The sequence below is a fragment of the Arvicanthis niloticus genome, chromosome 7, assembly GCF_011762505.2.
Source record: "Arvicanthis niloticus isolate mArvNil1 chromosome 7, mArvNil1.pat.X, whole genome shotgun sequence".
NCBI classification, from domain to species: domain Eukaryota; kingdom Metazoa; phylum Chordata; class Mammalia; order Rodentia; family Muridae; genus Arvicanthis; species Arvicanthis niloticus.
The window spans coordinates 14,737,945-14,764,609 of NC_047664.1; the positions used below are offsets into that span (position 1 = coordinate 14,737,945).

The window sequence follows — 26,665 nt, forward strand, 5'->3', positions numbered from 1 at the left end:
AGACACGAATAGCTTTCCTTCCCCATCTGCTCAACTTGTCTCACGTCACCTCCTAGGCTCGTCTTAGTGGCTATGCCAGACCTTCATTAGAACAACCTGAGCTCAGAACCTCCATCAAGACCCGGTATTAAGTTACTCTCTTTTATATTAGTACCAACATTATCTACCTCTTCCTTCTCTATTTTTTAGTGATTTGTACAATCTATCATAATATTATTTAAAGGCTTTGATGTTTTCAACAATATCTTCCCTGATATAGAAAGTCTCAGTAAACAAATAATGTAAACTTCTTTTGATAGTGAAAGAATTACTTAGGTAGACATTTATCCAATAGTAGGTTAGTGAACCCTATCTCTAACATGAAAGGGGAATGTAAGGCACCTGTTTTATAGATACCATTCTTGCAAACCATGCCAAGATGGCAGCTCATTTGAATAATTGTATGATAAATAAGGGAGACAAAGTTTATTTCAGATATTTAGCATGTTGCATTGGTGCATTTAACATGGCTCTACTAAGTAAGGCTAGCCTGAAGATAGTTTTCCGACTTCTGTTCAGCCTTAGGTCAAATGGATAACCTTTTTGTTCTTCCATTCTAGCATCAGCAGGATCCTGGCACTCACCTCAAGCTGAGGTGATTAAAAATAGTCACCCCTGGTCCTTTAACCATTGGGTGTACACATCTTAAAAAAGAGTAGGCTTAGTCTATCATATCTCAGCACAAAAAGGGCATCATATCGGGAAGGCCTTTGTAATATCAATCCTAAAATTGAAGGGCTTAACCCACAATGGATACTTTCTACTCGAAACAAATAAGATGTAGGTAATTGGGAAATGGAGGAGGCAGGAGATAAGCAATTCAAAATTGATAACGTTTTCCTAGGCAGACCTAGGAACCTGAGACAGAAGATCAGATCATGCATTCAAGGACAGATTGGGCTACACAGTGAGTTCCAGGACAGTGTCTCAGAAAAGGAGTAAACTCTTTTATTAGAAGAATATACAAGCAGACAGTCTAATCCTAGCTCACTGAGAGGGCAGTAAGTTTAACCTGAATAACAAAACATCCTCATTTGAAGATAAACAGCACATGCTTTCATTTTCCTTTATTTATTTTAATGTTAAATTAACACAATGCTTTTACTCAATGACTTTATTTACAGTTGTTCTGAACAGCAGAAGGGAACAGCTGCTGACTGGGTAATACTATTCTAGGGACAATATGATGCAAAAGTGATATAATGTTTATTATTAGTAATTGATATTGAGTTTTACTCTAAAAACCTTTTGCATTCTTTTGAATAGGATTACTTAATTTTAAGAATCAGAAAGAAGTAGAAAAATGTGTTTTTCATATACTCACCCAGGACAAATGTCGTTCATCTCAGAACACTGAGTGGAAGTTAGAAAACAACACAGAGGGACAGAGGCCTCATCCCAGCCAGGTGAGCCTGCTCTGCCTCCTCCTAACATGCCTATTTTGGGCAGTGGGAGAGGTCAGATAATATTTTAAATATTTTATTAAACATTGGTTATACTGATGCAACTAACTGACCAAAGGTGACTAAAAATGTCAGAGATGCAAATAGAAGTTGCAAGACCAGATTGCACACAGTGTGCTTTAAATCCACTTTAGCAAATGCCGTCTCCTGGTGACAGATACGCTATCTGCAGTATTCTTACATGAATAGACAGCCTTCATGAATCCGAGAACGAGCACTTCTTGAAGACGGGCATAGATGAGATGGTGTATTTATACAATACATTTTTATTTGATTTGAGTGTTACTCTGCGTGCACTGATTGCATCTGCATGGACCTAGGCTTTCAAGTCCTCAAACCTAGCAATCCACTGAGTGTCTTAGAAACATGGAGCTTACACAGATTTGAATTGTAAAAGAGTTCATTTTTGGCTTTGCACAAATCATTCTATTTTGGGCCCCATCCCAGCTGGTGATCTAAATGCACCTTTGAAAAGACCCAGAGCAGTTTATCAGGAATCCTAAATCTGAATCATATTAAAGTTGTTTAATTCATTTTGCTTCACAGAGTACTGCCTGCTTACCCCCGGCGGAGACTGGTCAAGTCTTGTATCACAGACAACCACTCAATTCACGCATCTCAAATTCCATCACCCCTTACCGTGTATGTGATGGTTTCCTCTGTGTCCTGTGACTTGACCAGCACCAGAGTCAGCATAGTTAGGAAAAGTGTCTGCAACATCGTGATTCTTTAAGGAAAATTGGACAAAGAGATGTTTAGTATCAGCTGCCTGGAAAATAAAAGCTTTATCAGTGAAGAAACAGGCAAGGAAAGGAGGATGGGGAACCCCAAATACCCAATTTCTAGTCTGCTTTCCTACCCTCACCCTGGCCACCAACTGCAGAACTGCACTACTTCCTCCATCCATCCTGTACCCAGGTTGTTCAGCGTGTGTTTATACCACACTTACTCATAAGGCTCCAGAAAACGGTAGAAAAGGAGATTTAAAATATGATCAATTCCATCCCTCTGCCCCCTCGGAAGTGGAAATGGGACCGTGGCATCTGTCTGTTTTCTGAAACTGTAGAGTACCCACCCGTGGCTCACCACTACCTGAAGTTCCACCCAGCTCAGGGAAAGATACCTGCAAACCAATACCAGTCACGTGGCCGCAGACTTTTTTTTTTAAGGGTTAAAAAAAAAAAAAAAAGTCCAAAATACCCAAACAAAAAACGATCGAGCGATCCATGATCCATCTCTTAGCTCCTGATAGAATACCCCACAGAGCTTCTCACTCACCGCAGGGTGACTTCTCTAGTCCCCACTCTTAAAAGTGCTCCATTTCCATCTCGGCTCACAACTTTGTTTCAAAGCTCAGGGTTTCAGAGACAAGCAGCTCAAAGTCACTGATCCCTTGTTCCCTCGTTCTCAGGTCTCAAAATTGCTATGCACAGGGGCTAGGCTGCCTAAGGTTGGACTTCAGTCCTTTTTGTAGCACTGGGTACCAATTTTGGGGTGCCTAGCCGGGTGCCTGCAGGGAAGTAAGCTCGGCTTTTTAGAGGTAAGCTACTAGGCGCCTGTCAGCGGGAGTTGCTGAGCGCTTTAGTTTCCAACCAGCCGCTGGGCAAACCAGGTGCCTTTCAAACCTCTTACCTCAGTCACTGGACCTAGAGACCATGGTCACCAGCAAAGCTCTCAAGGTTGACAGCGCTCATACTCTGCCCATCTCAACAAATGTCACCCAAGTACTGGCACAGGCTGACAGATTGCGATCCCAGACCCGCACCTCCACCTCCATCTTCTCTGCCCAGTTTCACAGTCGGGGACAGTTCTTGGGTCGTCCCACCACACTTCCCGGTACAGCCCCCGAGGGTACAGGGCACACCTCGCAACCTCGGCTCGGGCTCCTACCTGCGGGGGGCCGCGCAGCTCTCCTGCCCCGGCAGCGAAGGAGTGCGCAGGGGAGGGCAGCCTGGTGGGTCTGAACTGGCGAGGTCTGGCAGCAGCAGCAGCCACAGGAGGAGGAGAAAGGGAGGAGAAGTAGGGCGAAGCAGGGGGGCGGAGGAGAGAGGAGGAGGCGCAAGCGCCCTGCCCAGGCTCCCAACCGTGCGGGAAGGCGCGCCTCTTGGCGTTGGGGTCTGGGGGCTCAGCTGCCCTCTGCAGTGGGCCCCTTGGTTCCCTGATTCACAGGAATTTGAGATACGACTAATAACTAAATATCACTTCCGTGGAGCTTTTAGGCTCTACGGGAATGGCTTAAATTCCTTTTTATCTCAACAAGTGATTCCTGGGAGAGTAAATTAAGGCTATTAACAGAACTGGTCCTTTATTTTTCATCTCAGATTTTTATCTTTGGAGGGTGTGTGCTTTGGCTGCTTCCTCAAATGGTGAAAGGTGAGAATGAATGTGTTCATTTCTGTGCCTACTAGGTGTTAGGAGTGGGTCAAATGGAACTCATGTTAACAAAATATGTGTACCATCCTGAGGTGTGTATCTTGTCCCCCCCACCCCGTGTGAGTGAGTGTGTGTGTGTGTGGTGTGTAGTATGCTAGTGTTTCAACTCCGCTCCTTCCTTTCTCAGCTACAGTTTCTCATTTCTCCCAATTACTGCTCATCCAAAATTAAATTACGAATTTTTCTTGCATCTTTCATAATAATGGTGGAATTTCAGGAATTTGAAGAGAGAATCTCTCATCCCCCCTTCATCAAGTCGTATCACACAGATTGCAGCTATTTCTGATAGTCCCCCCCACACACACTCAAGAAGTTAGTTCCCTTTGGCTGCAGGTTTGCCTTTTAAGAACCAAGTCACCAAAAACAATTTGAGAAGCAGTAGAATCTGCTAACTTGGAGGGGCTAAGGACGGTCCTGTCCAGGGGCAGACTGTAGAGGTTGTGGAAGTGACAAGTGGGTAGAGGCTGTTGAAGAGAAGCTGTCAGGTGGTTGCTACTCTTCTGTCTTCTGGGTGGGCACACCAAGTAGACATTGCCATCCTATGGGGTGGTAACAAGCCCCACTGGTACTGGACAGAATCAGATCTGCAGAACATACTAAGTATGGAAGGCCTTGATGATTGTAGCAAAGGCATTTACTACTGAGTTTCTAGTAAGTTCCCTGACCCCACTAGTCATCAAGGGCTCCAAACTGCTTTTGAAAAAGTAGATTCTCTGTTTCTATACAATAAAAATATGTGCTTGCTTATTTAAACCCATTTCAGCTTTCTTTGGAGCAATGAGATTAAAAGCGTCCAATCATCCATCTGCAGTCCAGCGATCTTCCTGCACACCCACTTGCTGGTATGCTGCTTTAATTTAGACATCTGATGGGCATTTCAGACTGAACATATTCCAGCCTCATCCTCCCCCTCAGGCTGCCCCACCCATCAGCTTCACCATCTCAATCAATCGGAATTTCATCTCTCTCTCCTCCTACCCTTGTCCAGCCGGCTTTATTTCTTTGTATAGTGCATTTAGTTCCTTAGAAAATGATGCTGACTTTCTCTCTGAGACAGATTCAGAACTGGACCATTTCTCATATCTTTGCAACCACCCTGATGTAGCGTTTTTCCATCTGGATTATTGTAACAACGCCTGATTGATCTCTCTGTGTGCACCTTTGGACCTCTGCAGCTGTTCCCATCAGAAATTCCCATAAATAGAGTCATACAATGTTTAATTGCTTTAGATCTGTTTTCCTTCACTCTGTGCTTTTGAGATGAACCCTTGTTGGAAGTGCATGTTTTTTTCATCCTTGCATGGCATTCAGTTGTGCGGTTTGCTGCTGGCTTTTTGATCCATCTTTGGATTGCTTATGAGGAAAGCTGTTCTGGGTATTCATTTAGGATTTTTTCAATAGGCTTAAATATTTTCTTTTAGGTGAATACTTGAGGAGTAGAATTGTATGTTTACCTTTATAAGCAAAAGACATGGGACTTTTCATCCTCCATTCCCACTTTGCTCGGGAACTTTACTGGCACTTGGTACTCGGCACTTACAGCATCTCTTCTGATGGCTAAGGTGTCTTGGGCAGTGTCACGTGACAGATCTCTCATGTCTCATCTCTAACACAGCATATTTCACTTGCCTATTGATAAAGCTTCCTTTTAAAGATTTTTGTCCAAAGCTTCTGTTGGTTTCTTTGTTGACTTTGCCTGATTAGTTGTGGAGGTGCTTTTCCTGCTGTCTTCTCCCCAGTGCTTTATACAACTTGAGTATGTTCTTCCTGTTCCTTTCCTGTGTTTCCTTTATCATTGCAGAGCCAGTATTTTCAGTTTTGATGAAGTTTCTGACTTTTTGATATTTTGTCCCTTTTCTACTTAAAAATCTGTTTTGAGAAAACATTTTTTTTTGTTACAATTTCTAAAATGTTACTGCTTTTGTCAAATGGAAGGATAAGATTTTCTACTTCTAAGGTTTTTGAAATGGTGTGTGTGTGTCTGTGTGTGTGCGTGCATGCGTGTATGCACATGCATGCATGCCACATGTGCAGAGGTCAGAGGCCAGCCTGTGGGAGGCACTTCTCTCCTTTCACCATGTGGGCCCCAGGGACTGAACTCGGATTGTCAGCTTGGCAGCAAGCACCCTCACTCAGCTGAGTCATCTTACTGGCCCCTTGAGGTTGTTTTGAGGCTAGAACAAGAAACCCAGGGGGAATATCAAAAACACTTGAATAATTGTTTTTAGATATCAGAACATCTGGTGCTCCACCCTAACAGGATATTATTCAGGTGTCACTTCCTGTCCTAGCAGTGTCCTGACTAGTGTAGAGGTGTTGCAAGCAGCGATGCTGTTTAACAGTGCCTGTTGTTTCATGGTGGACCATTATCCCATGTAGGACTAATAAGAGCTGAAAGAATGACCTGAGTTGTTTGTTTCTTTTTTGTGGTGCAGGGAATGAACCCAGGGCTTTATGGATGCTAGGCAACCATTTTGCCACCTAGTTATATCCTAGACCCGGAAGGAAGGGCAGTCTGTGTTCACTGCCCCCATGTGTTGTGCTCTGTTCTCCTCACACGTTTGTGAACAGTCATCACACTGTGCCTGCCTGCTTCTTATTTCTCTTCTGTGAATAGCTTCTTGGCTTTCCTTTGAAAACCAAGGTATACCGTGTAAGAGCTTGTTGAGGTCTGTTCATTGAGCTTCTTGAAGTGTACGCAGAAGGAAAACCCACAAACTTGGCACAACAAACATGGCAACATGACTGACTTACAGCCTTTGGTAGTGGTTTGTTTCTGTGTGTCAGTGGCACTAGTGTGTGTTAGTGACACAGGCCACCTTTTCTTCTTTGGGAATTCTAGTGGTGATGTTAAGACCTCTAAGCTCCAGGCCTGCCTTTGTGAGCTGTAGGCAAGCTGAGGGTTGGGCAGCCTAAGAACTTTTACTTCATTTATTCTTTGCCTAGATCATACATAACCTTAAATCCAGACACCATAGTTTGATGAAGAACATCTTTTTTTCTCTATGTGATTTGCATGAGGTTTATTTTTGTCCCTGGCTTAATGCAGAGTGTGTGCCTTGACTTTGCTAGTTATAGCACCAAATCTCCTACAGTCTCATAGGACGGCTTAGGAATAGCAGACACACCCTAAGATAACCAACCTGCCAGCACAGGGCCTGCAGGCCTGTATTCTAGTCTTGACTGGCATTTCCCAGCTATGAGAACTTTGAACTTAATGTCTCCAGGCCTTAGTTTCCTCATATGTTAAACAGGAGGAAGGGTGTGATGTTTCTTACTCTAGATGTTTTACAAGTATTAACAATATGCATACAGAAAAGCCTTTGGGACTTTCTTATCACTGTTACTACTGTCACTGTCAATCTTGGCTGCTCTGTGACTTGAGCTTAGGAAATCATATTCATTGCAGGCCAAATAAATTAATGTCTAAGTTTTTTTATGGTTTTGTTTGTATCTCCCTCTCTTTTCTGGGATATTTTAGAAGCAGTAGGCTGTGGGCACAGGTCTGCTGTAGTTTCCTCTCTAGGTCACTGGACTGTATAATAAGCAGTATCTAATAAGCAGTATCTTAAGGTGAAATTATATTTGGAATAGGGCCTTCAACATCTGTAAATATCTTCTAAAGTTGTGAAGCTCTGAGGTATTTCATGTTTTGAATTTCATAAATTAAACATTCGATAGACTACCTCTTACTATTAATAAGTAGAAATAACTAATATTATACAGCATGGCTGTAAGCCCAGAAACTAATAATCAGACTGTGACTTATAGCTTCTTAGTACTGTTACATTCTCATTATGCAAAAAGGAGACTGAAGCAGGTAATAAGTAAGTAACTTACCTGAGTCACACTGTGAGGGTCCAAAGTCTGGTGCTGGGAGTGAGGCTGCAAGGGTTCTCTACATTACTCTTCTCTACCAGTGGGACTCAGTACACCAGGGACACAAAGAAGCAGCCAACTACAAAGACCGCAGACATATCAACTACAGGGATCCACGGATGGAAGAACAGGCTTGAGTAGGATGTAGCTGAACAATAAATTTGACTTGATACATTGCTCCGAGCTTAAGAGAAGCTGCTATTTTCAAAGGCTTCGAGCTCCGTCTGGTAGGAAGAATTCACAGTTTCAGAGATGGTAGATGTTGAAGACTGTGCGCAGCTAGGGTGCCCCAAGACTCTAATTATTGAAGCATGTATCTGGATCAAATTTACCTTGAAAGTATGGTTATTTCTAAGAGAGCTTCATAGAGGTATGAACTAATTGAGTACAATGAAGAAGCACAGTGGTTATCTCTAGATTCTTTGAGACCAAGACATGAATCATTAAATTATCTGACAGTTATGGCCATGTAGTCAAATCAGGCAATGTTAATATCTTCTCATTCCGTAAAAGTATGTTGTGCAGAAGGAGAATTAACAACTGTAGCTAGAATTTGGATGCATTAACTGATTAATGTTACAGAAAGAATTTATTGTTATATAGTAGTATTCTTAATGGATATATAAAAATTGATCACCTGCAAGAATAACTCTGATTAAATTATTTCTTTCCCTTGGTCATTCTTCATATTGATGCTTAAAAATTTACTATTTTTGAATAGCTAAATTGAACATTATTATCCATGACAATATTCTCTCAATAGGCACACATATGGGTTTCTATTATACTTACTATGATTCAAGCAAACCCAGAAATGTGATGGTGACTACTTTTTAGTGTGAAAATTCTCCCACTCTGTGTGTAATCATTGAATTGCAGTTTATGTAAAGACAAAAGAAAAGATTAACTCAAAGTGAACTTTCAGCTTCTTAAGGGAGAGAGAAAGAAAAAAATCCAACCCAAACCCCCAAAGACCAAAACTGGAACACAAGTATCAAGTCCTGTAATCCCAGCACTTAGAAGGTTGAGGTAGGAAAGTCAGGCTGAGCCACATCTCCCAGTCCACATCCCTACCCCCTCTCTTACACACACACACACACACACACACACACACACACACACTCACACACATCACACTCCATACTGTTTCTGTCTTTCTATTATATATGTACATATTTGTTTTATAACATAAACATATGTTTATATACATATATTTTTTGAGACATGGTCTCATGTACTTCAGGCTTGCACTGAACTTGCTATATAGCAAAGGATGTCCTTGAACTCTTGATCCTACCTGCCTTTACGTCCCAAATTATTGATGTAATTTCACTATGCCTAGCTTGCCAGTAATTCCAAATGTGTTCGCTGAAAATAATGTGTGCTTATGTAATTGATCTCTAAAATGTTCTCGAAACATGAAGCCATGTGTTAGAAGATCAATTCACTAAAATGCGTGATGCTGGTATTGAAGCTTGGGCCTCAAAGAATATCGACAAGTTTGCATTTGTGCAAGATTAATTGATGTCAAGTATGTCATTGGTGAATCCTTTGTTTTAGTGAATGCCAGATGTATCATTCCTCAGAATCTACTTTGTGAAGCTTTCTTCCTGAATGCCAGATGGACATGAGAAAACTTTCAGTCATCTGGAGCTGGTAAATTGTTCTGAAATATTTGGAATTTTATTAGAGGCTTGATTTCATCATAGAGCAAAGAATATCTTGGACAAATAAAAGTCAAATCAATCAGAAATGATTGGAACCAGTAATTAGAATTTCCTTGGAGAGATAAAATGTATGATGTAAAGCCCTGAGGAAGATTGCTTTCTAGCAAGTTCCCAGATCCTGTGAGGCAACCTCAGAGGTGGACACAGATGGGAAACTTTGTTTTGTTTTCAGCTACAAATGCCCCCTCTCTCCTTTCAGACTTAACTTTTTTGGAACCCTCCTGCAGCTTGATAGAGTTTCAAGATGATTGTTGTTACTGAGTATAAAATTATAAAAACTCTCTTAAATGACTAATTTCCGCCCCCTCAATATGCAATTTAAAGAATTGAACCAGTGTTGTTTCATGTTGCCCTCTTGGAATCGTTCTATAATAATTTGCTAACTTTAAGAACTTTCGATGTTTGACTTTGCAACATTAAAAATAAAGTCATTTAACTGATTGTGGGTCGCCGGTGAGATGGGTCTGTAGGTAAAGCACTGACTACAAAAGCCTGATGACCAGGATTCCATTCCTAGAAGCCACACAAATGTGGTGGCAGAGAACTGATTTTCCAGGCCTCTGACCTCCACATGAGGGCAGGGCCATGCAGACCCGAGTACATTCACAACGATCACACAATTTGTTTTTAAGATTGAAAACCTCCCCTCATTTTTTGTAGATTTTTTTTTTTTACCACATAGATGTTTCACACCTGTTCTTTAGTGACTACTTAATTGTATCTTGATTATAGTTAAATTTGGTCTTAAATCCTCTTTGGAAGTATTTAAACTAATCTTTAGGAGATAATGGTCCAAACAAAACCATCGAGACTTTACCTATGTTGAAATCTGTAACTGTAGAACATGTATAATAGCTTCAGTAGGAATGATTTATTGTTTCCCTCCTTACCTCCCAGAGTACGCCATGACGTGTATCAATGCAACTCCTGAGACCAAAGCCCAAAACGGGATGGACATTATTATTTTCTTTCTCTTCTTTGAGGAATTTAAAACATAAATTATTTTGATAAACTAGTATCCTTTCTCCTTGCAGAATGTGGAAAGACCAAAGAAAATACTTTCCGTTTAGAATTTATAGTATTCTGCTAACAGACAAAATCTACAGAACGACAGGTCTGACTTTTACTGATGGTTAAATAGGTCAAATAAGGAAATCCATGTATCCGAGGTAAGAGGTTAAAAGTTTACACACCCACAAGAGACACTTTGCGTGGATATTGCTTGGATTTCAGTCTTTTTCTTTCCTTAAGATCTCTGTTCAAGCAGATGCTTCCATTGTAGTTAATTTTTTAAAGGGTCAAGAATTATAAAACTGTATTGAATTTGTTCAGTTCAGTTGGAAGGATGACGAGCTCAGAAAGGATTTTCAAAGCATGAGAGCAGATGAATCCACTTTATTGTAAAAGGACAGAGAAAACTGGGGGTCCATTTGCCCCTGTTCCATGAAGAAGCTTACGGAGTAGATGAGGTGTTCAAATTCACACTTGATAGTGACAGAGCAAAGGACTAGAAGAAACATCTTTCCTCTCCCCTTCCTTCCCTTCTAACTTCCTTCTCATTTCAAATTCATTTATTTTGGTTTAGGGTTTTGCTTTGTAGTACCCAGGTCAGCCTTGAACTCCAGATCCATTGGCTGTCCCTATCTGAGTTCTGTTATCACAGATGAGTGTGACCCTGATCAGCTTGTCATTTCCACTCTTCCTTGTCAAGGTTAGACTTCATCAGCACCATCTATCTACTCAACATGTATTACACATTTGACTGAGGTGTGTTTCTAGTCTTTACAGAAAAGATGAATGGTGCTGAAATTCATGTCAGTGTAATGAGGTAGATAATATCTCTTTGCCTCTAAGAAGGCAAGGGCTATTCTCATTCTTCTAGCAGCCCAGGTAAGAGTTTACTCTATGACGTTTATGCAGAACGCTTTTTCCTCAGCATCACTTTTCTGTCTCTTTATTAGGAATGCTTGTATCTGTTTTGGTTTCTGCCTCATTGCTTACGAATTTTCATCTCAAACTCAACTCTCTTTAGACAGACAATTCACTCAGTCTGTCTTCCTCAGTGATCACCTTTTGCATTATTTTTACACAGTAATATGCTCTGTAGTCCTGTCCTGACTTCTTCCCTCACCTCCTCTTCTCTTTTCCCTCCGTTCAATCCCATTCACCAACACTTTCCCCTTTCCCTTTCCTTTCCTTGATCCTTTATGGAAAGGTAAACATGATTGGACAGAGTAGCAGCCTAAGGCAGTGGCAGAAAAAAAGTTCCCAAAACAGTAGGCTGTGGTAGCTTGCACTCGGGACTCATCCTTCTTTTGACAGGGTCCAGAGCATGCAATTCTCACTACACAAATGGCAGCAGTCCTGGCTGGTTTGGCTCCAGGCAGGAGGAGCTGGCCAGGATTATATTGTAGAAATTTTCTGGTCAGAACTTCTCTGGTTTCTCAATCGAGGGCCATATTCCTTACATCAAGAACCTTAGTCTTGTAGAGGATTTTTCTTTAGTAACGTTTTTTTTTTTTTTTTTTTTTTTTATTATTTTTTAAAGAACTGAGCAGGGGCCATGTGTCGCCCTTACTAATTGTTTTTTTAGGGTGGTGGGGGCTCTGTGGGGCTGCATGGGGTAGAACCACAATTAAGGGCACTCTAGATAGGAGGTCTGCATTGTCTGGGTCTGGAGCTGAAGGAAGATGGGGCTTCTAACAATAAAGGTTGAAAGTCTACATAGGGATCATCTAGAGATGGCACTGCTAAATCCTTTAGAAGAAATAAAATTGACAAATAGTTTTAAAATGTAGAGAACAAATACAAGACTCAGACAGGCAGCAATAAATGGTTCCAGAAAGGAAAAAATCAGGACAGCCATGATCAGACATTAGGCTTCAGGCAGGAATCTGACATTAGGCTAGGACAAATAGGTAATTTCAGGTAGGAATCTAAATCTTAGGCTAGAACGAAGAAGTAATCTCAGTCAGGAACCTAAATATTAGGCTAGAACAAAGAAGTAATTTCAGACAGGAATCTAAATTTTAGGCTAGAACAAGGAATTAGGTTTCAGACATGAAAATGACCTTGGGCTAGGACAGGGAAGTAGGCTCAGATACTTTGATCATCCTGATAAGCCCTTAGTAACAGTGATCATGGGAGTGTTCATGTAATTGGGTTTAATGCATTGCTTTTTCTTTGACTATTTGTGTTTATTGTCTTGCTTGTTCCTTGACTATTTGTATCTATTGTATTGCTAGACCCTCAACCTAGAACTGATCTCAATACATGCATGTAATCAAAATGGTATAAAAGTATAAAGGAGGAGGGGGGATGGGATAGGGGGTTCTAGGGAGGCGAAATGGGGAAAGGGGATGACATCTGCATTGTAAATAAATAAAATATTCAATAAAAAATAAAATAAAATCACATCGGCTAAAGACTTTTTTTCTTTGTTTCCTAAGTCACCAGTGCATTTGAGCAGTATTATTTTTAAGTATAATAGCTCAGTAGTAAGCAGTAAATATAGGACTTGGTGGTTTTGAAGTACAATCACTGTAACTGAATTTAAATGTACTTGGATTATTGGAAGTTCTTGTACCACAGTTACTTGGTTTGTGAATTCTTTTTTAAAAAGACTTTTCTCCTTATTTATTTATTTATTTATTTACTTTATATCCTGATCACAGCCCCCCTCCCCCAATTTCCTTTCATCTGGCCCCTTCCACATCCCCTCTTCTCTTCTCCTCTGAGAAGGGGGAGGTACCCCCTGGGTACCAATCCACCCTGAAACATCAAGTCACTATAGGCCTAGGGACATCCTCTCCCACTGAGACCAGACAAGGCAGCTCAGTTAGAACAGAATCCACAGGCAGGCAGCGGAGTCAGGGACAGCCCTGCTGCGTTTGCTGGGAGACCCACATGAAGACCAAGCTGCCCATCTGCTAAGAATGTGTCAGGGGGAGTGGTTAGGTCTATCCCTAACCACTTTGGTTGGTGGTTCATTCTGTGGGCACTCCCAAGGGTCCAGATTAGCTGACTCTGTCCGTCTTTTTGTGGAGTCCCTATCCCCTCTGTGTTCTTCAATCCTTTCCTGACTCTCACAAAACTGCCTGAGAGCTCTGTTTAATATTTGGCTGCGGGTCTCTGCATCTGTTCCAGTCAACTGCTGGGTAGAGCTTCTCAGAGGAGAGTTACGGTAGGCTCCTGTTTGCAAGCGTAACAGAGTATCAATATTGTCGGGGACTGGATTTTGCCCATGGGATGGGCCAGTCGGGCCAGTCAATGGTTGGCCATTTCCTCAGTGTCTGCTTCATCTTTGTCCTTGCACTTCTTGTAGGCAGGACAAATTTTGGGTCATAGATTTTATGGGTGGGTTGGTGTCCTTATCCCTTCACTGGGAGTCATGCCTGGCTATAGGAGGTGGCCACTTCAGGCTCCATATCCCCTACTAGAAATCTTAGTTAGAGTCACCCTCATAGACTCCCTGGAGAATCCTCCATTGGTTTGTGAATTCTAAGGACAGTTCTTGGGATGTAAAAACAATTGATAAGATAACGCTCTAAGGCCAAGAAATTCTAACAGGACACGTCTTCTGCTTTTTAGTTTTGTTAAAGAGATACTTAGCCTTGATCATCAACCTGATAGGATTTAGAATCACCATAGATACATATCTCTGAATACGTGTTTCTTCAGTGAGAATTATCTAAAGATGTTTCTAGAAAGGTTTAGCCCAACAGGGAAGACCCACTCTGTATGTGAGGAACACTATCCCTCAGTCAGGAACTGAATAAAATGTAAGAAGTAGATTAAGCCCCAATAGCCCTGCCTATGCTTCCTATTTGGGACACAGTGTGTGTGTGACTACTTTACTCCCTCTCAGGTGCTGTCTGTGCTGTAATAAACTATAACCTCGAACCAGTTTGAACCAAAATAAATGCTTCCTTCCCTTACTTGGTTTGATTAGTTATTTCATCCCAGTGATTGGAAAAGTAACTAACATAGAAAATTGAAAGAAATGAGGTCATTGGTGTGATAAACCCGGCCATATGGTAAAGACTGAACTGTAGAATTTTGTTACTAATGTTGAGAAATGTGTATGTCATGGTTGTTCCGAAAGAGGCTTGAGGAAGGAGATGGGAAGGCACCTAGTAGAAATTATTTTAGCCTACATAGGCAGGTTTTGAGTGGCTTCTCATCTGACCCCAGACCCCCATTGACATTTTGTGTGATGTTTTGTGATGTTTGTGATGCTTTGAAGATGAATCTATTTAATTTTTTTGGAGAAGCAAAACTGATTAGTTATAGAAGGAGGCAGGACCAAAACTATAGAGCAAAATAAGCAGTCCTATTAGCTAGTAAGAGAGGCCAACCATGACCACAGTCATTCAAATGATGACTATAAACATTGGCAATGAGAAGAAAAAAATAGAGCAGTAGTTTTGGAATGAAAAAAAATGTACTCATTAGGGACAACAGCAGGAGGACAAGAGACAGTTTTATTATATGGCAGTGAATTTTCTTTCCTCCCCCCCTCCCCCCCCCGCCACCTTTTTGAAGCCCTCAAGAAGGCTGTAGAAAAATAAAATTAAGTGATAGATTTATATATGACTGACTAGTATGTACCAGATACCTAGTGATATCTTAATGTGGGTCTCACTGAAGGAATAAAGGAGGAGGTTTTGAAGAGCCTGGTAAATTTCAGGCAGTGTTGGTTATGTCTGAAGATAAGTGTTAAAGGCACAGATATGATGAAGGTTTCCTTCATTAAGAACAAATAAAGCAGGCAGCAGAGAGTTGGATTTCTGAATGCCTCAAAAGGATTTTTGGATTGAAAATGAATGGATTTTTGAGGTAGGAGGGCAGTTTGCAGTTGTTGTGTAGTGACTAGAATGAATGTTACGGAGCTAAGGATAGGTATTGAGAGAAGGTATTCAAGATGTGGTTATGGTGGGAAGAAGGAAGCTCACAGGACTCTTGACTCTCTTTCTTGGGAGACCAGCTGGATGTTGGTATAATTAGCTGACAGGAACTGGAGAAAACATAGGTGGAAATGAATAGGGGCTGAGAGTGGGGAATGGGAGGAAAGCAAATTGCTGATAATGTTTCTTAAGTAAAAATGATGTCAATTTCTTCAAATGTAATTGATTTTAAAATGCTGGCTATAGTTTTTTGAGACACGTACTACAAACGTGAGAGATATCATAGTTATCTAGGCCTGGGAAATAGCTTATAAAATAAAGGGGCAGATAGAGGTAAATCAAGAAATTCAGCTTGTCTGTAAGGATAAGCTACTGTCAAACATTCATCCCAACTGACTTTTAACTCCCCCCAAGAAAAGGTGCTTGTTTCTATGTCAGTGATTGTCATGAAAAGTGATTCTTCATGAACATGTGTTGGATGAATATCTGAATGATTATGTTTGTCTTGGAAGCTGTGACTTGGCTGAAGAATCTCAGAGCATACCCCCCAGAGAATACTGTCAAGAAAACTCCGCTCTCTACCATCTCCTTGTCAAAAATGGTTAGCAACAAATGCTCCTCCACTTCCTCTTACAAGTCTATCTTGCTTATGTTTTAGCTTGCCAATTACAATTCTGAAACTGAACATTTCTAAATATGTCTTATTATTTTAAGGTTTTAATTGATTTGGAAAATGTTTAAATTTGAAAGCACATAAAATGTTTAAGATATAGACAAACCCTAAAGTTCTTTGCAAATCATAGTGATCATTGTATTAAATATTATTTGTTTATAATAATGTATTAAATTGGATTAGCACTCGCTTTGTGGTAATAATATTTATAGGAGAAATCTCTTGGTTATGTATTTGAAATTGACTGAGTGTTCCTAAATTACAAAATCATTATAGTTTGTTACTGCCTGGTCTTTATGTAGTTCTTTAAGTCAGTAAATTCTGTAAAAAATAAAACCTAAAAACCTAATTATTTATGGACAGTAATGTAGTCTAAATTATTGATTTTACTGTTATACAGACTTACCAGTGTTTAATTGAGTAATTAGATTTCATTAGGTGATTATGAGCTGGCTAACAGCTAATGAATTTTATTTGAAATTATTAAATACATTTGGATATTGTAATTTATGAATAGAAAATAATACTTAAGTGTCTATGCAGAATCATCAATGACTTACATTTGTGAGTGTGTTATTTATTTCATTGCTAGAGTTTTAATTAATGTGGTATACACTTATAGGTGCAGTATGATACTTCTGTATAGGCATACAATGTGTGATCAGAAAATGGGAATATTCATCACCTCAAACATTGTCATTTCTTTGATTGGAATGGAAGTCCTCTCTTCCAGCATTTAGATATGTTATTTGCATTTATGAATTATTCATTTGTTTTAAAAGCTTTCTTCTGTCTCATCTTTTCTACAGATAGTGCTGGATTAAATGTTTTAAGAATATTGTGGTTCTGAGGCTTAGATTTCTATATAAGCAGTCAGTTCTTCCTTGATGTCATTTGACAGAAAGTAGTGGGAAGAGGCAATCAACTCAGCCTAGGGAGGTCAGAGGGTACCTGCTTCAGCTCTAGAGAGTTAGCCAAAGCAGTGAAGGAAATGGCTTTGTACAGACTCCGAGAGCCCTTCAGGGTAGCCACATACATTCATCACAAAGAAAATCAAGATTTTAGGAAGAAAAAAAAAAGGAATTAACACTGGAGAAATAAGCCAGGATTGGGTCATGAAGACTTTTTAAATCAAATTAGGCAACATGGGCCAAGTCAGAATCAAATAGACTCATTTTCATTGAAAAAAAAAATATAGATTGTATTTAGAAACAAAGGTGATTTTTCTCTTTGAAGAGAACAGTTGGTGAGCAGGGTTGGAAGTCTGACTGCCACAGTCAAAAGATAATAAAAAACAATGGTCTAGTCCTAAAAATTGTGGTTGATGAGGGGAAAGGGAGATAAATACAAAGGAGATAGGAGGGTAAAATAGCAGGGAGGGTATTTGAAAGAGTCATGAGGAATCATACTATCAGTTACCTAAAAAGACCATAATACACAAAAGTCTGTGTATAAGTATCCATATGTACTTTAAATGAAGTTTTCCCATCTGGGAAATGCTCCCTCCAAGAGCCAAAGAACATCCAATAAAAACTTCAATGTGAAGCATGAGAAGCCCTCTTTTCAGCTGTTGGTCATAATTGTTCAAAAAGGCTTCCCAAACATTACAAACCATGGCCACTGCCCTTGTGTGCCACGACCCCCCCACACACCCCTCAAAGGTGGAAGGCAAGGTTTTATTGACATGATACCATGCACTTCAGATACAGGGCCTATAGAGTTGACCTGAAAGCTTCCTTGAGCAATAGCTTTGGTCATGGAAGTGCCATGACCAGAAGGTGCCATGAAAGCTTCCAAAGGAGGGAAATAAACAACAAGCCATGATGCCTATGAACCATAAAACTAAGACTCCAGTGGCACAAATACCTCGACAGTAGCAGTAATTCTCTAATCAGATATAAGATCTACTCAGCAAGAGGCAAATCATATCTTGTCCTGGAAACACATGGCTAATGAAATCATGGATCTTGGAGAGGAGTCTACAACAGCTACTTTTTCAAGCCAACATCAGCCCTAACTACACTTTAAATATTTGCTTATACACCTTGATAAGTGTGGTTCTCACTCCCTGTCTAAGAAGAAACTTTCACAGTAGATGGAAACCATTAGAAAAAAACCACAACCAATCAAAACACAGTATTGTGGAGTCCAATTCCAAAAGATACACCTACAAAACACCCCTTACCTAAGGCTCAGGGACCATTGCAGAAGAGGGGTTGGAAAGATTTCAAGAGCCAGATAATTTGCAAGTTTGCTGTGGGATTGTGTCTATTAGGAATGTCAGATGCTACAGTCAAAGCTTCACCAACTGACTGCTTAAACATGAGTTGAATTAGGACAATAGTAGATGTGCCAGGGTAGCTATGGATAGGTGGGTGGGAGAGCCCATGAGGCCTCAACCCTATACACAACATTACTGGCAACTAAGAAATGCTAAAACAGGGACAAAAAATTTTTCTTAGGGAAGAGCACACCTATTTGGTTATACAATACCAAATGGGGTGTGTGTGTGTGTGTGTGTGTGTGTGTGTGTATGTGTGGTGTGATATATATATATATATATATATATATATATATATATATATATGATTTTGGCCAGGGGAAGGAGAAGGAATAAATGATGTAAAAAGAAAATTATTAAACTAGAAATAGTAATGGTTAGCAAGAAGTGATTTGTCTATAAAAGAGTTCAAATTCAAATGCTGTCAACATACATAATTAGAGTGTCCTTATATAATAGCAAAGGAGAGGCTTACCAAGATGTTCGATGGTTTGGGTTAAGTTTATTATATGCTAATTTTGACTTTTTCTAATTACATGACCAAGGAAGATTATGGCCTAGAGTCAATACATTTGGGGTTCATGACGTGCTGCAGAAGCTGCCGAAAATCATGCTGACATAGATTACTTCTGTTTTCTAGGAGCATTATAAACACATTGACTATTCTAGGAGATAGAAGTGTGTCTTTCATAAAGAAATGTCTTATTATGATTCAGGTAAATTCTTTTCTCAAAATCATGTTTTATATGACATACAATAAGTTTCCATGAAGTTTTGTCCATAATGACCAATTGAGACAATTTAGAAAGTACATTATAGTTACAATTACAGTTAAAACAGGTCACTAGTGACTAATTTTCACAAATGGATTACTTATTTCTCACAAGAATTCTTGATTTAACACTGCTGTCTACAAGATATTTTTGGCTCTTTCATATGTGAAATGATTTCACATGCTTCATCATGTTCATAGCAGCCTTATTGGTAATAGCCAGCAGCTGGAAACAACCCAGATGTTCCTAAACTCAAGAGTGGATACAGAAAATGTGGTTCATTAACAGAATCCTAAAAAATATTGTAGCATGGTTTTGGACAACACTAAACAAAGCATTGGTTTCTTCTGTGTTACCTACTTCTCAACATAAATTATTTTTGGTTTTGGTCATAAATATTAAAAGGAAACTGGGACAGACAGGTGGATCAATAAAATAGAGCTGCAGACCCCAAAATAAACCCACACACCTATGGACACTTGATCCTTGACAAAGAAGCCAAAACCATACAGCGGAAAAAGAAAGCACCTTCAATAAATGGTGCTGGTCTAACTGATGGTCTGCATGTATAATAATGAAAATAGATCCATATTTATCACCTTGGACAAGCTCAAGTCCAAATGGATCAAGGACCTCAATATAAAACCAGATAACCTGAATCTAATAAAGTGGGAAATAGCCAGAATGCATTGCCACAAGAAAAAATTTCCTGAACAGAACATCAATGGCTCAGGCTCTAAGACCAACAATTGATAAATGGGACCTCATGAAATTGAAAACTTTCTGTAAGGCAAAGGACACACTGTCAATAGGACAAAACAGCAACCTACAGATTGGAAAAAAAAAATCTTACTAACCCTACATCCAATAAAGGGGGATGATATCCAAAATATATAAAGGACTCAAGAAGTTAACCTCCAAAAAAGCCAAATAACCCAGTTAAAAAACGATGGTACAGAGCTAAACAGAGAATTCTCTACTGAGGAATCTTGAATGGCCGAGGAGCACTTAAAAAGAAATGTTCAACATCCTCAGCAATCAGAGAAATGCAAATCAAAACAACCCTGAGATTCCTCCTTACACCAGTCAGAATGGCTAAGATCAAAAACTCAGGTGACAGTAGATACTGTCGAGGATGTGGAGAAAGAGGAACACTCCTTCACTGCTGGTGGAATTGCAAGCTGGTACAAACACTCTGGAAGTCAGTCTGGTGGTTCCTCAAAAAAATGGAAATAGTTCTACCTGAAGACCCAGCTATACTGCTTCTGGGCATATGATGCCCCACCATACCACAAGGACACATGCTTCACCATATTCATAGAAGCCTTGTTTGTAATAGCCAGTATCAGGAAACAACCCAGATGTCCCTCAACAGAGCAATGGATACAGAAAATGTAGTTCATTTACACAGTGGAATACTACTCAAGCTATTAAAAACAGGAACATCATACATTTTGAAGGCAAATGAATGGAACTAAAAAATATCATCCTGAGTGAAGAAACCCAGACTCAAAAGGGCATGCATGATATGTACTCACTGCTAGGTGGATATTAGCTAAAAAGTACAGAATATCCAGGATACAACCCACAGACCATAACAAGTTTCACAAGAAGGAAGGCCCAAGTGAGGTGGCTTCAATTCCACTTAGAAGGGGGAACAAAATAACCACAGAAAGGAGAGGGAGGGAGGGATCTGGGTAGGTGCTGGGAGTGACAGGGAAGGGGGGGGGCAGGATCAGGAATGGCAGGCAGGAGACAAGCTGAGAGGACCAGGAGAATGAATGGAAATATGCATCTTCTGGGAGTAGAGGGTGGGTGGAACTTCTAGAAAGTACCAGAGACCTGGGATGTGAGAGACTCCCAGGACGAAATGGGCATGACCTTAGCTGAAATACCCAACAGTGGGAAGTGAGAACCTGAAGAGACCACCTCCAGTAGAAAGGCAGGGCTCCAAGTGGAGGGATGGGGTTATTAACCCATCATCAAAATTTCTGACCCAGAATTGTTTCTGTCTAAAGGAACTGCAGAGACAAAAATGCAGCAGAGACTGAAGTGAACTGGCCCAACCTAGGATCCATCTCATGGGGGTGGACAAAGCCTGATAGACAGGAGGCCAGCATGGCTGTTCTCTGAGAGGCCCTACCAGCAGCAGACTGAGACAGATGCAGATACTTAGAGCCAGCCAACCATTAGACTGAAGTCAGGGATGCCTATGGAAGAGTTATGGGAAGGATTGAAGGAACTGAGGGGATGGCAACTCCATAGGAAGACCCACAGTCTCAACTAACCCTGACCCCTGGGAGCTCCCTGAGACTGAGCCACCAACCAAAGAGCATATACATGGGCTGGTCCAACACCCTCCCCGGCCCCACACACATATAGAGCAGAGGCCTGCCTTGTTTGGCCTCAGTAGGAAAGGATACACCCAATCCTGTAGAGATTTGAGGCCCCCGGGAGGGAGGATGCCTGAGGGGGAGGGAAGGCAGAGCACCCTCTCAGAGGCAACTTATGAAGTTAACTAAACTTCAGGAGCTTGCAGACTCCTACCTCATTTTGTATTTTGAATTTCTAAGAGCATCTGCTTAATTTTGCCTTTACAAAGGCATATTAGTTTTTTTTTTAAGTGTTTTTTAAAATTTCAAACCCACAAAATCTGAGGCTACCTGTAGTTTCTCTACATCAAATAACCCCTAAAGAATGTTAGTCTGATTATTTAAAATCTATGCCTTGGAACTGTAAGAAAGCAGAAGTAAACTCCAGAAGGGAGAAGCATCCTTCAGTTTTAAATGGGTACCAATCAGCAGAGAATACTCTTGGAAACCAGAAAGCAAGACACATTGCTTTGCCATAGTTGTGGCTTTTACTTGGTAAGATCCCACACCCTTCCACGTGAACTCACAGCTGTGGTTCATAAGAGCTACTCTCTGTGGTAGGACCCAGCGCTATGTATGTCTGTAGTACTGAATAGGGAGCCTGGACATTCAGAACTGGGATGAACCTGAGCCCACAGATTCAAGAGAGGGTTTTAACTTTGCTGTGTGTTGTCCAGATGGCAACAGTTAAGTTAGTCAGGGTCTATTGTGTACCTGGACCAGTTTAACCCTATGTAGGAAAACAAGCACATAGTGAAATATGCTCTGGGCCTTGGGCATTACAGGCCAAGGCTTATCCATGGCTGTGGGGAAGAGGGAGCCTTGTGTTTTGAAGTCACAAGTCATGCCAGTCATTCTCTGGTATGAGCTGAGAATGACTTCTTACTTTGCCTCATTTTAGATATAATGTTATTTTCTGTCTCTAGCATCTTATAATTTTTCACCAAAAGAGTAACAAGCCACTCAAAGACCCAGTTTGTCAGAAGAATCTCGTGAGTTGTTAAGAAAGCATCACTTTGAAAGGGAAGAGTCAAATGTATGAGGAGCTAAGGTGGGAGGAGTAAGGAGAGGAAGAGGAGGAGCTAAGGGAGAGACAGAGAGACATGGAGGCTGATGTTGGCTTGTCTATAGCAGTCAAAGGTAGTTGGTATATCTAGGTTGAGTATTGGGTTACACTTCTGATTGTATGGGCATCTTGTTATTGATCATTACCAAATATATAAGCCTTTGGATAATCTAAGCATTAGAGTCTCATCTGTACCAAGCCTGTGTGGTTGGTGGGATAGTCTGGGCAATGCCCAGCCTTGCAGAGACAGCGTAGATTGGCAGAGCCATCTCCCACACTGGTGCCTTGTGGGTGGCAGGGCTGGTGTCTCTGGCTGGCCTTTTTCTAGCTGTAGCGTGCACATGGCCTCAGGCCATGTGGTTGAGCCAGGCAAAGATGCTGCAGCTTGGTTGGCCTGACCAGAGGCCGCTTTTAAAATTAATTACAACAACAGTCGAATTTAAGGGTTTTTTTTTTCCTGACAAAATAAGAGGAAAGGGTGGATTTTAAATTAACTGTGGCCACAGGGAAACTCAAAGTATTCCTTAGACCCCTTGAACAGTTTTTAGTTCATATGATCCAAAAACTTGAGGCCATACACACATCTAAGATGTACTTGGTCACTTAACTCCTCAGTGTGGGTAGGGCTTGTGGCTTACATAGCCCAAGTAGAGACTTTATTTCACTACTAGCTGAATAATTCATTTTCTAAGTTCTCAACAGTCAAAGCATTTATGTTACCCCAAGTTACCGTGTTATGCTGTAGAACCTACAATATTTTTAATTGAATCCTTGTGTGGTGATTCCTTTTAGAAGCCTGGAGAGGGCTTAGTTGTTTATTATAGGCCTTTTCTAGACTATTAACAATCCCCTCAGGTCCCTCCTGCAATATTTTATTTTTAAAGAGCACCTGGTACTCCGAGCTTAGTTTATTTTCATATTTCAAGTCTGAGCTCTGACAGAGGGGAAAAAACCAACAGAGAGCCAGCACCTGGGGTCAGGCAGAGTCAGCTTCCTTTTGGGAACATCTTTCTTTAAAAATGTCCACTGGTTTTATCTTTTCTCCGGTTCTATTCCAGTCATTCAATGTTTTTTGAGGAGTTCAATGGAAAGAGGTTTGAAGCAAGTGGATCATCCTGGGCCCTTGTCATGCTGCGTTACCCGAGTGTAAATCACACAAGCAAATGCTTCCTGTTAGAAATTTGTCAAATCATAGCTGAAAACACTGCTTCTGAACGTTGCATTTACCCAAATGGCTGACAGATTTATCCCCTCAGTCACCTCTCACCCCTGACCCCTGGCTTTCTACATATTAATTTTGTCTTATTTAGTCATGAATAAATATTAGTTAGTGATGGACCTTGGGAGCTATGGGATGCTGCTCGCAACTGGAATTTAAATTTCTACAAGAGGTCTTGTCAATTTGTCAGATTTTGGGATCCTTGCCATGTATACTTAGCATTTATTCAATCGCCACTCGAAGTGGTATCTCTAGGAAAGGAGGTCTTGCCACATAAATTTAGTCTTGGAACAAAAGCCAAGAGGCAGCTCATTGGGTCGTCGCCATGAAGGACTAGAAGGAGTGATTAAGGGACGCTAGGCAATGTTTGCTAGTAAAGATCAGGATTGTTTATTATCTTTTATCACAACTTTTTAACACAAACAGGAAAATATTACACTGTGAAAATGTAAGATGTTATGAGAAAGAAGGTGCTGACTGGGAGCTACTCTTAGGCTGTTCTTTAGGGAGAATGTTAATGCTTGGCCTTTTCTCAGAAGTACATGAAATTCAAAATGGCTCTTGAGGCTTGACTAATTTTTATTGTAACTAGAGCACGGTTTGCCACATTTACTGAAAGCATACCTGCACTTGTGTAAAAGCTTGGAAGTGAATAATGGAATGTGTACTGAAAGTTGCCGGCCTTTCTGTAATCTCAGTCCTTTGTTTCTTCTCTTCATATGTGCACATTTGCTTAGAGCACTGGAAAAGTCAGGGTTGGGCTTTCCTTTCTGTAGACTGAGGGCTCTCATGGAAGTGCCACCTTAGCAGGCAGCTCTTTAGTAAGTCACTGTTTATCTAGGCTAAGTTCCAAACAAAGACAGAGTGCTGAAAGCCCCTGGGTTCTGTTACTAATTGCCCTGGCATCTTGGGCTCCTCTGTCTCCTTACATTATTAACTGTATTGTCAGGGGAGAGTTCAAATGCCCATAGTGGAAGCACAATGTATAAACAATTTATAGTTTCAAAGCTCCCCATCAGGGCAAGATGCTCATATTTAATGATGTTGTTAATGAACTCTTAATAACCTTCTGTTAATTTGTTAATTTTTTCAATTTTCCGATAGCAAGTGTATGTTTTTATTGCTTTGTGAATCTTTTATATTAAATCTGTGGTCATATTTCAATAAGGCATTTTAAAACCATTTTACTGGTGACCTTCCCTATCTGCTATGGCTTAAAGCTTTTGAGTTAGACACCACACTCCACAATCCTTGTGACTTCAGAACTTCCCACTAGAAAGTGCCAGGTTTGCCACAAAAGTAAAGAATAAGATTTCTAAAAGCTATATTACATGATTTGGTGTTTAGATAATGTTATTTTTCTAGTACTATATTTAAATAATTTTCTTTTAATATTTTTCTTATTAATTATATAAAATTTGAGTAGAAAATGATGACCAGCCAAATGGCGAAATAATTTCAAATGTAACTATTTAGAAGTAACCAGTATCAACCTTTCGTTGTGTGTTCCTTATCATCATTCTAGTTATACACATATTATAGTCATACTATGTCTACTTGTATTCCAATTGATTTTCTTTTCATTTTAATGTTGTTACCAACACGTTTTCTTTACACAATTAGGTTTGTATAATGTGATATATAAAAATATATATATTTCAATAATTTATTTTTTCTAGTCCTGGATTATTGGTCATTTAAATGGTTTAACACTTTGTATTACTATAAAACTTGTCTTAAATACAATTATTTATTTATTTTTATGTGTATGGATGTTTTGCCTGCATGTATGTCTGTATACCACATGTATACTGTGTCCATGGAGGTCAGAGAGGGCATCAAAATGGAGTTACAGACAGTTGTGTGATGCTGTCTGTGTGCTTACAATAGAAAACTCAGGTCCTCTGCGAGAGCAGCTCCTGTCTTAACCATTCAGACATCTGACCATTCCTTGTAAACAATTTTTAATTCAGTGTTTTCATACATGAAACATTAGAACAAATTTCTAGAGACACAAGTTTTAGTTTACTTATACTGATTAAGGCTTCTGATATCTGTTACCAAAGTGTCCAAAAGAAAAATTGCACTAATAAATAATTCTTGGCTATATCACCCTTGAGTATATACCCAGAGAATTCAAAATATCACATAGATATGCACATCTATGTTTATGGCTGCACAGTTCACAACTGCCAAGAAATAGAAAGGGCTCAAAAATTAAAAAGATGTGGTACATATGCTCAAAGGGATTTTATAGAGCAGTAAAGAAAAAGAAAAGGAAAAAAATTAACGTTTTCAGGAAAATGGATAGAACTGGATAGAAATAAAATGGATACAAATCATTATATTAAGCAAAATATGCTAGACTCAGAAAGACAAATAGTACATGCTTTTCCTTATATGCAAATCTAAACTTAAATTATATATACAGGAATGTGTGTGTGTGTGTGTGTGTGTGTGTGTGTGTGCATACATCTTGTGGAGTACAAGTGTTCTTTCACTCCTTATGCATTTGAACTGTCGACATGCTTACGGCTGAAATGCTGTCACATGGTGCCTTGATTTATACTCTCTGCATGACTAACGGGGGAGAAAGCCTTTTCATTTTTCACTTGAACACGTATAGTTTTAAAATAGATTGTTTTATTTTTAGTGTTCGGCATACTTTTCAATTAAATCTATCTGTAGATTTGTAAATCTATATGTAGATTTTAAAACATAAATGCCTTGTCTATTAGTTATAAAACCTTTTATTTTGAAATTACCCTTTAATAATTGTTATATTTTAGATATACAGTTTAAGTGCTTAATTATTTACAGGCATGCATCTAGAG

General features: G+C 39.9%; 1 protein-coding gene across 3 annotated transcripts in view; it reads right to left on the reverse strand.

Moving 5' to 3' along the window:
• Positions 1 to 3,532, reverse strand: part of Efemp1 (EGF-like fibulin extracellular matrix protein 1) — a 59,530-nt gene extending 55,998 nt beyond the window's left edge. Inside the window, exons 1-2 of one of the 3 annotated variants that reach the window (XM_034508899.2) lie at positions 3,393 to 3,532; positions 2,142 to 2,229 (exon numbers count right to left, since the gene is read on the reverse strand). In XM_034508899.2, the coding sequence (XP_034364790.1) occupies positions 2,142 to 2,222 (81 nt within the window). In that variant the 5' untranslated portion in view covers positions 2,223 to 2,229; positions 3,393 to 3,532. Of the gene's footprint in view, positions 1 to 2,141; positions 2,230 to 2,780; positions 2,801 to 3,134; positions 3,254 to 3,392 lie in introns of those variants that run through there. The other 2 variants (XM_034508900.2, XM_034508901.2) reach the window with 2 other exon arrangements.
• Positions 3,533 to 26,665: the final 23,133 nt, after the last annotated feature.